The 14,498-nt window shown below is 48.0% G+C and overlaps 7 protein-coding genes across 7 annotated transcripts; 2 read left to right on the forward strand and 5 right to left on the reverse strand.

The window, feature by feature from the left end:
* Positions 1–213: 213 nt before the first annotated feature.
* Positions 214–1,434, reverse strand: N7509_012664 (male sterility protein-domain-containing protein; the record flags this gene model as incomplete). The annotated part of the gene is made up of 1 exon (XM_056637301.1): positions 214–1,434. One exon carries the CDS (start codon positions 1,432–1,434, stop codon positions 214–216), a length of 1,221 nt encoding a protein of 406 aa, XP_056483331.1.
* A 316-nt stretch (positions 1,435–1,750) lies between these two features.
* N7509_012665 (heme-dependent catalase) lies at positions 1,751–2,724 on the reverse strand (the record flags this gene model as incomplete). The annotated part of the gene is made up of 3 exons (XM_056637302.1): positions 1,751–2,038; positions 2,101–2,471; positions 2,628–2,724. 3 exons carry the CDS (start codon positions 2,722–2,724, stop codon positions 1,751–1,753), a joined length of 756 nt encoding a protein of 251 aa, XP_056483332.1.
* An 889-nt stretch (positions 2,725–3,613) lies between these two features.
* N7509_012666 (glycoside hydrolase family 72 protein) lies at positions 3,614–5,412 on the reverse strand (the record flags this gene model as incomplete). Its single annotated transcript, XM_056637303.1, has 4 exons — positions 3,614–5,070; positions 5,132–5,157; positions 5,212–5,249; positions 5,389–5,412. 4 exons carry the CDS (start codon positions 5,410–5,412, stop codon positions 3,614–3,616), a joined length of 1,545 nt encoding a protein of 514 aa, XP_056483333.1.
* A 939-nt stretch (positions 5,413–6,351) lies between these two features.
* N7509_012667 (response regulator) lies at positions 6,352–7,164 on the reverse strand (the record flags this gene model as incomplete). Its single annotated transcript, XM_056637304.1, has 1 exon — positions 6,352–7,164. One exon carries the CDS (start codon positions 7,162–7,164, stop codon positions 6,352–6,354), a length of 813 nt encoding a protein of 270 aa, XP_056483334.1.
* A 171-nt stretch (positions 7,165–7,335) lies between these two features.
* On the reverse strand, positions 7,336–10,236 carry N7509_012668 (GAF domain-containing sensor histidine kinase; the record flags this gene model as incomplete). The annotated part of the gene is made up of 4 exons (XM_056637305.1): positions 7,336–8,559; positions 8,609–9,661; positions 9,729–9,870; positions 9,923–10,236. The coding sequence occupies 4 exons, from the start codon at positions 10,234–10,236 to the stop codon at positions 7,336–7,338; spliced, it is 2,733 nt and encodes a 910-aa protein (XP_056483335.1).
* A 642-nt stretch (positions 10,237–10,878) lies between these two features.
* Positions 10,879–11,514, forward strand: N7509_012669 (SEC14 family lipid-binding protein; the record flags this gene model as incomplete). Its single annotated transcript, XM_056637306.1, has 2 exons — positions 10,879–11,082; positions 11,140–11,514. The coding sequence occupies 2 exons, from the start codon at positions 10,879–10,881 to the stop codon at positions 11,512–11,514; spliced, it is 579 nt and encodes a 192-aa protein (XP_056483336.1).
* A 1,657-nt stretch (positions 11,515–13,171) lies between these two features.
* Positions 13,172–14,320, forward strand: N7509_012670 (sulfotransferase family protein; the record flags this gene model as incomplete). The annotated part of the gene is made up of 4 exons (XM_056637307.1): positions 13,172–13,248; positions 13,336–13,531; positions 13,651–13,952; positions 14,020–14,320. The coding sequence occupies 4 exons, from the start codon at positions 13,172–13,174 to the stop codon at positions 14,318–14,320; spliced, it is 876 nt and encodes a 291-aa protein (XP_056483337.1).
* Positions 14,321–14,498: the final 178 nt, after the last annotated feature.

Raw genomic sequence — 14,498 nt, forward strand, 5'->3', positions numbered from 1 at the left:
CTCCAAGGATATTCATGGAGGAAGCCCCTGAACTTGTGAAGAGATCAATTTAGATGGCAGGGAACCGTTGTCCATCGCAAAGGAGCAACTTGAAGGAGTTAGCAGAGCCATGAATATGTTTGGGTATAGGAATAGCGCGGTACGGCGTAGTAGATGCAATGGCCAGATTTCTTGGGACAACATATTCAATAGTTCAATACAGTTAAACTCATGTTAATCCTTATCGAAATTATCTATCCACGATTCGAGGCTTCGCGCCTGTCTTGTAATTCGTCTCCGAACAAACGACTCGAAGTCATGGCCAGCCAAAGACAGCCCAATGGGGCCATCCGTATGCTTGAGGTCATTTGTTCGCGTGCAATCAATCTCCCAACCCCGAGAAACATGGTGAATGATATCATTTGCATGATTCGCAAAATGAACGTTCCTCTTCACCCTAACATGAGCCGCTTTCTCGACCAACTTCCGAGGCGCGTATTTCCGCAGCTGCGCGATGAATTGCCCAAAAGTGGTCGGTACATACAGCTGGGCACCCGCTTGTACAATTCCTGTCGACCCGATGGCCAGATGAAACAGGCAGGCATTAGCAGCAATATCCACTGGGATCTCGTCGACGATTAGATCTTGTGGCAGTGAATCCAGATCACCAAGTTTCCGACGCTCGCCTCCTTCGAAGAGAAGCTGGAAGAATGTGTGGACTGGAATAGCCCCTTCTGGTCCGTAACATGAATAGGGATGTTGAATAGCTGGCCCTATATTTGTCGGTCGGACGATGAGAATAGGGAACTTGAAGGTAGTCTCCATGCCGAGAAGGATCTGCTCGGCCAGATATTTCGACTGCGAGTACGGCGCAAGAAAATTCTCGGCATGTGGAGAATGGCCAGTAGACAGTATATCTTCAAGTTGTTTCTCAGCTGGCTCTTCATCGGGTGAAGATTTATTTGCATTTTCAAGTACAACTCCTCCGGGTAAAAAGCTTTGGGTCGAAACAGTAGAAATATGCAGAAAGGCTTTAATCCTGTTGAAGGAACTCAGGAGACGTGCAAGCTCCACAACGGGCACACAATTGACTCGAACTGACTCGGCGAGGTTTTGGAAGAAAGAAAGCTTCGCGGCCGAATGCATCACCACTGTAACCTCTTTCTGTAAAATCTCCAGCTCGTCCGAGGTAAGCCCCAGTTTAGGCTGAGTGATATCTCCAGTTAAACATTGGACTTTGCCCGTATCGAGAATATCTTCGATTTGTTCTGGCATGGACGCTTCCCATTTTGTCATTGCATCGCGCATCGAGCCTCGACATAGCACATATATTTTACTCGTCGGTAGTTGAACGGCAAGCTTGTATAGCAAGCAGCCGCCCAGGTTACCAGTGGCTCCTGTAAGAAAGACCACCTGGTCTCGATACCAGTCGGAGGGCTCCGGTAGAACAGTCATGGTTGTGTTTGATCATACGAAATTTGTCCGCGAGAAAATTTTGATTCTGAGGGTGCCGCGGGTGGAAGGAATGGATGTGTCGGAAGATCGTCCACCCCTTGCGTCAGATGCATCCATCTAATGAAAGATTTCCAAGGTCACTGCATGGAACTGCAGCGATATTTTGGTTCCCACCGGGATAAAGCAGATGATAACATGCAACTGGCGCAGGCTACAAAAATAATTCAGCCCTTCAACGTGCTAATTTGGATTTCATTTCACGTTAACGTTATATCAGAAAAGGAAAGACACCAACATCGTAACCAAAAACAATAAACTAAGCAGCCCGCCTCTCCCTCCCACTAATCAAATAAAGCGCAGCACGCACATCAATAAGCGGATCATCCGAAGACTCAACACCCTGCACTCGAGGCACAGGATCAAAAATGACCCTCTTTTGCTCCGCAGCATTATCATCCTTCACCGATTCAAGACTAATCGTACCCAGGGTAACAATCTTCCTACTCTCCGGCCAACGAACAGTACAATTATCCGTAACATCCCCCTCCTCCGCAATCTGCGCCACAAGATCAAAAGCTGGTGCTAGAGGAAGTGCATCCCGAATCTGCTCATAAAGATAACCCGCTCCTAAACCCTCCACCTGTCCGCTCTCGAGATGTGCCGCACCACCCGGGGCACGATTCGATACCGAATGAACGTAACCGTCCCATCGGCAGCGATGAGTTTGAAGGCATTCACGCCGTAGTAATTCTCCGTCGCAAAACTGACTGGAAATGGTTTGGGCGCTTCGACGAATGCTTTCGCTGAGGGGAAGGCCGCTAAATGCTCTACTATCGAGCCATTTGCCAAGGCCTTGAAAAAGGCCAGGGCATCGGGTCCGTCTTTTGCGGGAAAAAAGGGTGTCGAGTGGGTGATTATATCGGTGTGGACACGTCGAGGTGATTCGGCGAGAACAAATCTTATTGCCAGGCCTCGCGGGTTCCCGTTCGGATCGGTGTCTGGTAATTCTGGGAGACCTGTTGAGCTTGAGAAGCGGGCTAAGATGGGCGTCTTGCGTTGGAAGTGTGGGGCTGATGATAGGGCTGATGCTCTGGGGTTGGGGTGAATGATCCTTCTAGGAGGATGCCCTTTGCATGCGCTAATTTCTTGTTAGATTGAATTGTGTACAGGTGTATTTGGGCTATATCCCATACCTGGTCTGAAACCTGGGTGAGGACCAAAGAATTTATGAAGTGTGTCGACGAGTTGGGCGCCGACGTCAACGGTTACGGGATCAGATGGAAGGGGCATGTTTATTTTGATAGACCTCAATAGAGAATTATTCACAGCTAATGCAATTCAGGTATTGAATACGAGATGGGAGTTGACTTTATATTTACAGCGATGGTTCATAGACATCGAATTGCGACATTCAAACGACATACATGCTAGCTTGACCGACAAAGAGTCTGACCATGCAGGTAAGCAGCCATACACTGTAGACTCGATTGAGGCTTACTATAAGAGGACATTGATTGGCCAAAGAAATTATATGGCATTAATTATCCTGAGAACTCGGAGCTCGCAAAAATGAGGGGCAGCGAAAGGTTAAACGCTACAGCATTTACGAGTTAATTGCATTTCAAGAGGCTCGTTCTCCAACTCCACTGGAGGAAACACAAGAGCACAGAGAGATAAAACTTCTCTAAATGCGCTCATAAGTAAGGAAAATGTCAGTTTTCCGGTGTGTCAAAATAGATTGCATCACCGGATCCAAACTGGTCGAATGTGCATCCCCGCGATATCGACGAATGGAGCTCATTGGCGATAAAATGGAAGCCAAGGCGCGAAGCTGGAATTACTGCAGAGACAAATGCTATTTTTGAACGAGAACAAGGCCTTGGTCAGTCGGGTGAAACTAAGCGAGCAAATGAACGAACAAAGAACGGCTATTCTGCTAGTGAAAATGACGACTTGACTAAATCGCCATGTCTTATATCACTTGCCCAGAAATAGCTCGGAGTAAAGTCCTAGTTTCCTATATGTAAAAGTTGTCAAACTAAGGCTTCTCTATGAACTATCTCTAAGCGATGCCTCGGTGTTGAGATAATGTATACTTCGATTAGGAAGTCGAAGAGACTTCAAATGAATGACACGAAGATATTTGTAACAAAACTCATAGCCATCACTTTTGAAAGGTTCACAAAATTACCATAAGGGAGCCGATCAGAATTGCAGCAGCCAAAGAGCCCAGACCAAGCCAGCCACCAACAATGACAGCAGCCGGGTTCACCATATGGGCAGCGGCACCTTTGGAGGTAGATGTTGCGCCAGTCCCTCCAGCACTGACAGTTGCAGTGCCCCCCACCTGTCCGATGAGGGAGTTGCAGTCCTTCGGAGTGCCAAACGGTTCGTGGATCTGTGCCTGACCATCGAAGTTGCAAGCGTTCTCTGTCTTGTTCTGGCTCAGATAATAGTTGTTTATGACCAAGGAAAGCTGTTCCTTGGGGCTGCAAGCGCTAGAGGCGCCATAATGACCGGTCGTAGCGTTATGAGCTATGTCATCGCAAATACCATTCCCGAAGCCACAGACCAGGCCGAAAAGCGTGTGATAATCCTTAAGGTCCACGGCATCTTTGACGACACATTCGAAGGTTCCCATCAAGCAGTCACAAAAGTCACCGTTGGGAGACGGAGGTAGCGGACTCGATTGCGCCAGCCAATTGACGTTGGCGGTCGGGCATTCCTGCGCGGAATTGGAGGGACTGTAGCTAGCCTTGTTGACGCCAGTTGCGGTCGCGCTTTGGATTTGCTTTGAAAGTGACGCGAAGTCGATTCCGGGGGTTGCGGAGCTGCCCGATGCAGAGACGAGGCCATAACCTTCACCTCCACTAACATCAAAGTACATGTAGACAATTCCGCCGCTCCAAACATCGTTCATTTTGTCACTGTACAAGACAGGGATATCTTGGAAGCTTCGGGGACCGCTGGTGACACATCCGTACTCAGAGAAAAATATCGGGATGGAGTAGTTCCTGTACTGATCGGTTCGCTCTTCGTAACCAGACGAGGAGAAAGTCTTGTCACCGCACCATTCGTAGATGTTGTAACCGTAGAAGTCAATGGCACTGTCCTGGTCTCCACAATTCAGGTAGGCCGACATGTCCTGGCGGATATCCTGCCGATCTGTTGCCGCGTAGCCGATTCCCAGAGATTTGCGGTAATTCTTCTTCTTGATGTATGCCTTCATGTCTCGCGCTGCGGCTTTGACAAAGGCAACCGAGGCTGTCTGGTTAGGCTGGTTGACAACCTCGTTTCCAGCAAAGAACCCTATAACATTGTCGTAATTGTGCAGAGAATCTATGACAGATGTGTACCGGATGTATTGATCGAAATTCCACGAGGGTTCATCCGCTTTAATCGACTCGTCCGGAGAGGAGAGGTCACTGATGACATAGATTCCAGCATCGGCAAGCTTCTGCATGCAATCATCATGGTTCTTGGATGGGTCGATGGCATAGGTACGGATGAGGTTAGTGCGCAATTGCTGGAGGTAGACGATATCGCGCTGACATTGATCGCCGTTCGCCAAGGGGTCGATGTAGATTTCTTTGCTGGTCTCGCCGGTTCCCTTGGCGCCCCCACCGCTGTAGTTCTCTATCCACTCGGGATTAGAATTGACTCCAAAAGGTGAGAGGGTGATACGACTCTCACTCACCCTGATAGGCAATGCCTCGAATGAAGCTGGTGAAAAGTGCTTGAGCAAAGAGTCAGGAATTCGAGGGACGCGGAGCTCACAATTGAGTGTCGTTGTTGGAATAAAAGAACTTCGAGCCCTATGAGGGATCAGATGCCAATGTCAGAATCTAACATATCCAACGATCCAATGTAATATAAAGCAAAGGAATAACATGCCTTGATTTCGACGTTGGGGACAGAGGCAGCCGCGCATCCTGCCAAAAGGGAAAGTCCCACGATACGGGAAATCGAGATTCGCATGTTGAGAGGAAACAGAATGAAATTGAGATGTAAGATAAACAGATGCAGAGATGTGTAGAAGGGAACTTGGAATGGAGGAGAGGAGTTGTCGAAGAGAAGTCGAAGAGAAGACTCCGCGAGGTCGAGGGGAAGAAGCCTGAAGGGCAGGCACAACCGCGAAGGTACTTCCTCCAGTATGCACCTTCCCATACTAAACAAAGTACCGCAGTACTACTAACTAGTATATACTAGTATAACCATACCATACAACCCATCACATAACTACTACTAGCATGGAAATGTTTTGAATCATTGATCGAACTTCGAATTCTTAATTGATACTGAAGCTGGGCTCTACCGTGACTAGAGTAGGTTGATCTATAGATAATCCGCTGGCATGGGATGAACAAACTATACCATCTCTCCTTGTAGAAGCGTAAACCTGATTCACTGCTAGTAGTAGTTAGCGATTTTGTCGACAGTGCCATGGTTCCAAGGTTCAAGTTTCTCCCGCAAATTTTCTGTTAGAGCTGGATGTAATTCCAATCATTGTGGTTATCTGAATTGAACTTGAATAAGCATTCCGTTAGTGAGAATCCCCACGAAGGGTATATTATTCCTTTAACCAGGCATTGTGACGGATCACAATTCTCTCGGGATTTACTTCTGAGTACGAGGCCTGCATCCAGGGTCAGCAACTCAAGGGCGCGCGAAAGCCAGGCAATATTATACTGCCAATAGTAGGGCCAATATCGAATTTGACGCCTTGGCTGTAAGTACGAGAGCGACATGTTTTGTTTGTTTCCTGACAAAGCTTGCCGGATGTGTAAATTCATTGTTACCCACCAGCCGATGGGTATTCCCTCTTGGCTATTCCAAGCCCAAGCCCTCGAAACGAAGGATATGAAGTTTCCCCGACCTTCCCATAAACCTGTGCCAAACTCGCATGTAAGAGGAGATTTATCTTGGCACTGGTAGTCCAATTTCCCAATCTTCGAGCAGTCGCAATACTTCCTTAAACGGAACAGGTTTGGTAAGGAATATGTTCACCCCTGAGTCCAATGCTTGAGACTCGTCGCGCGAGCTACTGAGTCCAGTAAAAGCGATAATCTTGGCTGGAATGCAGCCATCCCGCTCTTTTTCAATCGCACGTATGGCGCGAGTTGCTTCGAACCCGTTCATCACGGGCATAGACATGTCCATGAAAACGAGATCATACCCCAGCAACATCTGTTCAAATAGGATGACGGCTTCTCTGCCATTCTGTGCTGTATCTACAGCCGTGATATCACATTTTTTCATGAAAGCCCTTATAAGCCGAAGGTTAATGTCATTGTCATCAACCAGCAGTACCCGAGGATTGCTTTGGGCTCTAGATGAGGCGTCCATATGACCCGAGTCCCTGGGCAAGGAGGTGGAGGAGGTGGAGGAAATGGAAGAAGGTGCTTCAGGGCTGGAAGAGTCGCTTCCAGATGCGAGGTGAAGGGAACCTTCTGTATCTGGAGATTGGCCAGAAGTATTACGATTCGCAGGATCCAGGCCGTAGTTGGAACATGGCATGGGATCAGATGATCGAGTACCCTGTGTGTCAAGCCTTTCAGACGACGTCGTCGCGGAGCTCCCAGTTGAGGGAGTCGTATCTGAGGGTCGTTTTCGTTCAAGGTGCACAAGCTTTTGTTCAGAAGGATTCGAACACGGGGCAGGTGATGTCGAGTGTGCTGGCTTTGGATAAAGGCAATTTAAGATTCCCTGGCAAGATTCTGTGGGCCACATGGTCGCCGAATGACCACCATAGAATCAGCAATGTGCGGCCATTGTGTTCTAATATCGCTCGAGCTGCCTATGCAGTTTCGAAATATAAGCATTCGTGGAAATGCGGAGTGCAAATGCGGAAATCCTTCTGCAGACAGATCACTTTCGTTTGCAAGTAAAAGATCGATAGGCTCATTGGCGGACCAGGGCACTAGCCTCAAGCCATACCAGTCTGTAATATAGTGGGCAATTGAAGACCAGAAAGAATACTCGCGAAGATGGGAAAGATCTATCCCCCATATGGCCGCACTCTTCTCGGTCAAGTCCAGCTGACGCAGTTGAGAGGGCGCTGTAATTGGCTCCTGTTCCGGCTTCTCCACACCAGGCGTCGATGACCGGCTTTTTTCCCCTACTGGACGCTCGAGGGGGAATTGTCACCTTGACAGTGGTGCCTTCGCCGACTCGACTTCTTATTCTGATGTTTCCATTGAGCGTTCTCACAATTTCGCGAACAATGGATAGACCGAGGCCAGTGCCTACTGAAAGTGTGTCTTCCTGCGCGAATGGGGTGTATAGACGTGTCTGAAGAAACTCATTTGAGATGCCCTTACCTGTATCTGAAACGGTCAACGTCACTACGTCCTCAAGGCCTTGGCGCCGAGAGCGGCCCTTTGAGTTATCGGTCGCCTGGATTGAAACAGATATCTGGCCCCTTTTGGTATATTTCAGTGAGTTTCCGAGGAGATTCATGATTAAACGCCTCATTGAGCCGGGCTGGACATTGTAAAACCAGTCATTATCACTAATATTGACAATGACCTCCACACCTGAATTGGTGCAAGCTTGGATGTTCTTTGTGGGTGATGTAGATGAGGTGAATGATGCAGTATGTGACTCGCCAATGGGATGGTTTGTTGTCGTTGTTGATTTTTGGATGTTGGAATGCCCCAAGCACACACTATCCACAACTTCCTCTGTCAAAATCGCAACGTTGGTTGAAATAAATGGATCCATCCGCGCTGGCAGCCGATCTGGGGCTTTTAGCCTCCAGGGATCCTTTCTGCGTTTGTGCCTCTTCTTCTGCCTTTCCAAGGACAATATTTTGCTGAAATCCAAAACCTGGTTCATCGTATCCAAGAGAGTCCGACCACATGCATTCACTGTCTCGAGAAGAGAGTCTTGAAATTCGTCCAATTGAGTAGACCCCAAGAATTCGACGGCTGCTAAAACGCCATGTAATGGGCTGCGCAGTTCATGGGATATGCTGCTTATAAAATCACCCTTTTGGCGGTCTGCGACCGCTGATTCCATACGGCTGTATTCGGTCATCACGGAAGAAGCGAAGCCAAACATTGAGCTCAGATCAACGGCCCGACTGAAAACTCGTGTCGACTGGGGGGGTCCAGGAGAAACAGCCTGCAAGCCACCGCAGATTGGTAGCATTCCACAATGGAACAAACATGACTTGACTGGCGTCGGGGAAGTAACCCTTCAGTTTGTTGGCTTCTAAGGTCCTAGATGCTTCATTATATTTCCGAGTGGCCCCGACTGATTGCTCTTCATCTGAAGTAGACAGAGTCCCGTCACGATGAAATGACCAGAGTCGACCTTTGGGATAGCGGCGAGATAATTGATTTAGAAAAGCATTGTCGAGTTTGACAGCTGGATGCGATATCTCAGAGTCCGTCCGATATGAGAACGGATCCTCTCTAGTCGACAGAGCAAGAACCGGCCCAGGGGTATTCTTATCAGCGAAAGAGGAATGGCTATGGGGGCTGCCGTCGGGCGAGCCATCGTCAGTCTCCAAGAGCATCACACCGCCGGCACCGTCAAGGTCCAAACCTTGTCGTAAGAGGTTCGCAGCCCGCTGAAAAAGCCAATCGGCGTTGCTCGACACCATCGATCCGTTGTCGCCTTGTCTCGAGCTTTGCGATGATGGAGCTGGGCTAGCCGATATGCCAGTGTCCGACTCCTCAGCCGAAAGTCGACTCGAAGATCGTAGGTCGCCATCTTTAAGAGGCGCATTATCGCTGTCAAACTCTGTTGCGTGGGGATTAGATCCCCTGGTTAGAGAGCTCGTAGATCGACTGGTGGTACGATACGGCGATGCATCCGAGCTGTAGCTTGAGCTGTTCGAGCGCGAGACGGGAACATTCTGGGCGAAACTGGAATTTCCGTCCACAAAAAGACGGAGGCCCTGCGATAATCGCAAGGCGCGCCGTCCTTCGACGGCCTGGCGACTCATCTGCAAATATTCCATGACAGTCGCTGCCACGGTCCCAAGAATATCCTTTTCGGCATCATCCAGCCCTTCACGGGGTTCAGGATCCAGTATAAACAAGCATCCCAGATTGATGTTGCTATCGCTCGTCAGAGGCGTGCCGGCATAAAAACGGGAGTGTGGCTGGTCTTGTACGAAGGGCAGTTTCCGGAAGCGCTCCTCACGTTCAAGGTCATTGACGATCAGAAAAGAATATGTTCCATCATGTTGTTCATCCGACCGCAGATTGACTGTTTCCTATTTGAAATAGATCGGGATCAGGAGAGTGTTTGGTAAATGACAACGTCCATAGGTCTAGTCTAACCTGACAAATATTCCAAGTACTTGATAGTGTGGATGTTCCAGCAAAGAGGTTGTCTCCCGTGTCACCAAATAATGTCGAGCTTCCCACGTTGGTCGTTCTCGTGGCTTCAGCTAATACGAACTGAGAGTCGCGGTTCAAGATTCTGAGAGACATAAGTCAGACCAAGGTTCTATTTGGATAAGGAATAAAATTACGTGATTATAGCACGTTGCGCATTCAGGCGCAGAGCTGCTAGCTGTGCAAGAGATGTCAAAGTCGTATTTGGGCTGTACAGAGGGCTGTCATCAATCGAGGTCGTCCCAGGAACCTCCTCTTCATCCACAACTGAATCAACAAAATTTGTAGAATTTGCTATTGAAGATATGTCGATTGAAGTTGCCGAATGTTCCACAGGGGGCCAAGTTGCATTTAGCGCTGCTGGATTTGCTGGCTGGAAGTAACGATAAACCTCGCGAGTTTGACGGTCTGCTTCATGGTCGCAGAGGGTCTGTTCTGTGAAATCATCCATTAGAAGCCCACGCGATCGTAAATCATAAAAAACGTGTTGTGGGCCGCCTTTTTAAATTTCACAAAAAAAAGACGAAGCGTGAATAATTTGGGCGGGAATGAGGGGGGGGGGATGCATTTCAACACAGCCTGGAGGTCACTGGACCTGGAGTTCCCACTGACGTAGACGGCTTTTGTTGAGACCTGAGGGCTCAGGCTCCGGTGCTGAGTCATCCCGTCACCATAACGTTACATGTATTTAGTAGATAGCCATCTAGTTCCTCTTCCAGAGCACACATCACATTCATCATTCTATCCAGTCCCTCTGTATCCAGCAGCTTTAGTCCAGACCGAATGGCCATCATGGAGAAGGGTTCTTCAAACGCAGGGGAAATCGGAGGGTACAAAGCAGAAAGTATGCGAAAGTTGTCGAAGTACTAAGCATAGAGTAAGATAACCATTGAAAGTACTAGTATCCTTCGAGTAAGATTAGACTACGGCAAAACCGTGGGCTTCCAATCTGTTATTTTGATATTTCTAGGCTTGACAAGGGCGCTTTGAATTCGTGGGAGGAAAGTCGTAGCTCTGCCGGCTAGAGCTCATCGAAAAATGAGACGGGAAGACTCCCCAAAGCCTGATATGCTGCAAATGGCGTCCGTCTTTCATGACAGTCTCGATTCGATTCGTCCTTCCACTTTGCACCATAATGACCGATCGGTCGAATTCATCTACGCCAGTCTCGAGCTCGATTTACCTTGTTGATGCATCTGGTCTTGGTTTGAAACAAGGTTGGAACCTGAAATCATTCGCTCAAGAGATAAGCTGGCTTCTCTCGACATGTTACCCGGAAACAATTTTGAAAGTTTTTGTAAGTCTTGAGAAAGAGTATTTACTTCGGAATGGAGCATATTCTGACCAGTAATAGGTTTGCAATGCGCCTTCATATTTCGCGACGGTCTGGAAGTACCTCAAGAAATGGATCGATCCCAACACCGCTGAGAAAATCGAGGTATTGGGTAGTCATGAGGTTTTTGACGCTCTGAAGGAGAATATTGATGCTGCCGATATTCCCACTTCTTTTGGAGGAGACTTTGATTTTGATCACGGATCGCTTCCAGTGCTGGACGAAAATATTCGCGATCGTCTGTCATGGAACTCACCACAAGAGTCTTTGCCTTCTGGTCCTCTTAAGTTTTCTGAATATGCGGATGGAAAACTTACGGCAATGGCCGTTGGAGGCTTGCGAGGATTGAAACGTAATGAGGTCATAGCAACGATAGACCTAGACGGAGGTGAATAATCCTAGAGAGAAAAAGAGTGCAGAAAATGTTACTGCGACCTTAAATGCAACTCCATCTCCCTAAAATGGACACCTCACCGTCCCTGGCATCTCAATAACCGTGATATGTACAATTAGTGTATATAAGATTCGACATCTTGGGTGGTGGTGATATTTTACGTCCGGCGGGCGCGCGGTGGCCCTAAACCTCGTCAGGGGCCTCCCCGGGGGTAGGCTAAACTAAGGTCTTACTTGTCTCAATACATTCAAAGCATTTTAAAGCGCAATTCGTTCGGTATGTTGGGGGAAATGTGTACAGAAGTAGCATACTACCTGTATCATGCGTGTTCAATAGTACCCATCACCCGCTCGATTCGTGAATTGAAGATCACCAATCAGAGCAACCAGTACGACGTGGAGATATTTCCATTGCTCCCGAGTTCGACTACTACAAGTAAAGTGACAACTTGAACCTTGGAATAGATATCTCGTTCACTCTTGCTCTAGCGAAATATTGCAGTGTTATATGTATCTCAGACGTCGCTTCCAAGGTTGAAGAATGAAAAAGGAGTATTTTTTGCTGGATTTTCTAGAAATAAATCGAGCGACAGTGCCTGCTTGGACCTCTGTAATTAAGAAGCTCAAATTCATCCTGCTGTTAAGGCCACCCGCCGCAGTCTCCGAGTGGTCTGAACGCTGGCACGTAGCGAGTGCCATGACCTGTCAACAAGCGGCGATCACCCCTGGGCCCTTACGCCTTATGCAGTCTGCCAATTTTCAAGCGGTCAATGCTAAGGTCTCGGGGCGCCGATAACCCTAGCGATGCCTCGTCTGGTAGGACAGACTGAATCGTGAATCACATCACGAAAAATGATCACCGTCCGAACTTGAGTTATCAAGTCTTCTAATTTCCGCCAGCGATTCGAACATGGCCACCAATTTGCTAGTATATTTGACTGTTGAGAGGATGACCACATGTAAGGCCACTTATTCGAGGATTCAAACCGCCCCCAATCGCCCCCCACGGAGTGTAATAGACGCAGAACGAAACTTCGCGGCTGAAAGTTAAATGACCTCGCTATTTCCCCGAAAAGGCCACATCCAATCTCTACACATGGCGCGCCCAACCAGCACAGCAAAGAAAAGCCCCCAATCATTTCTCCCACTCTTCCCCAAAGACACCGCGACGCTTTTCAGCCGCCCGATTATTTTCCCTTTCCGTTATAGCGCACACCCGCACACATGGTAAGCTTATGCGCAAAGCGTTAAAGGCTCCACTCGGCGCTTCTCATTGGATTTGCCGTTGGGTAAAATGGATTACTAAGAGACTTACAGTCCGCGCGTTTTACAGCGCTGGTGGAGACTTTTGCGGTTTCGGGAAAGTGCACATGGAAGTTAAATGAGGCTGAGTACAGAGTTTCAAAGGATGGAGCGTATGCTGATCGAAAGACCATGGCCACGTTGTTTTGCTTTCAAATCAGCCTTACGCGGGTCGGAATACAAAAGGGGAGCTTAAGCGCTCAACTCATCGGACCCTGGGAGCACGTCAGAGCTATCCGCAGATCATTCCATACTATTTTTCGTACCTAGTTGCAGGGTAGCATAAAGTCTACTACTTTATTATATTATACGATACGAAACAATACGACTCTCCGAGCTCCAATCTATCGAAATAAACATGTCCCGTAACGTGGATAAATTGCCCATGCCGGCAGAGGTGAAGAAAATGAAAGTTGTCGTCGCAAGTGCAAGCCGGTAAGTATCTCTTCTCTTGGGCGAATTGAGAATGCAATGCAATTTTGGGGGAAACCCAAGATGCTAATTGGGAACTTTCGAAATCAGAACCGGTACCCTCGGCCTCTACCGCGCAATGAAAATTCTCGGATACAACCCGTACCACATGTACGAATGCTGTGTCGTACAAGGAACACCGCACATGAAGACTCTACAAGATGCCGTCACTGCGCAGCACAACCGCTTCTCGGGGAAGCGGAAATTCGAGAAACCAGATTTCGATCGGTGGTTGGGAGACTATGATGTAAGTGGACACAGGTGCCTTTTCAATTTTATTCCCTCTTTCTTTCTTTCCACAAAGCACATTCAAAGGATCCAACCATAATAAAATCACTTCACTAACAAAACCGGGTCTATGAAAAGTGTATCGTCGAGGTAGCAAGCTTCATCGGCAAAGATGCCATCAAGGCGTACGCGGCCGACCCAGACGTCAAATTTATTCTGACAGAACGAAGCCCAGCGAAATGGGCGAAGTCCGTAAACAATACCGCGGGGGTAATGGTCCAAATGGCGCACTCGCTCCCCATGGGTGTTCTGAAGCACTTCAATGAATTTCTGAGCATCTTTTTCTCGCTCAATGTTACAGTTTATGGTGCTTGGTCGGGTAGTACGCTTCCCGGAGAAGCGGATAACGAGCGACTGCTGAGAGAATATTATGTGGACTAGTAAGTTGACGCGGATATTCATGACGTGAGATTGAGAAGACTTAGTGCTAACTCTAAGATTAATCAGTATCAATATGGTCAAGGAGACTGTTCCAGCCGACCAACTCTGCGTGATTCGACTCGAAGACGGACTAGATTGGTCCAAGATATGCCCCTTCCTGGGAGTTCCTGTTCCCAAAGAGGAGTATCCGGATCGCAATGAGCCGGAGAAATTCCAGGCTATGGTTCAGGAAAAGCTGCAGCCGCATGTTACTGCCGCCTTTTTGAAGCTGGGTGCCTTTGTGGTGCCAGTGCTTGGCGTTGTGGGTTGGATGGGGATGAAGTATGGACCTTTTGTTTTTAAAGCTATTTCTTCGGCATTTGCTTGATTTGTTTGTCACTGGTAAACTGAATAATTTATGTAATTCCGGTGGGGCGAAAAGTGTATCCTGGGTCTTTTTATTTCATAAAAATGTATTCTAGAGTTGTTTGCCAGAATGGTACAGTCTCAAACGTGATTAATTCCAAATTGATTGTCAGCTAATATTAATATACGAATCCTATATA

Source organism: Penicillium cosmopolitanum (assembly GCF_028827165.1).
Source record: "Penicillium cosmopolitanum strain IBT 29677 chromosome Unknown utg000011l:1.0-3548175.0:1.0-3550911.0, whole genome shotgun sequence".
Taxonomy (NCBI): domain Eukaryota; kingdom Fungi; phylum Ascomycota; class Eurotiomycetes; order Eurotiales; family Aspergillaceae; genus Penicillium; species Penicillium cosmopolitanum.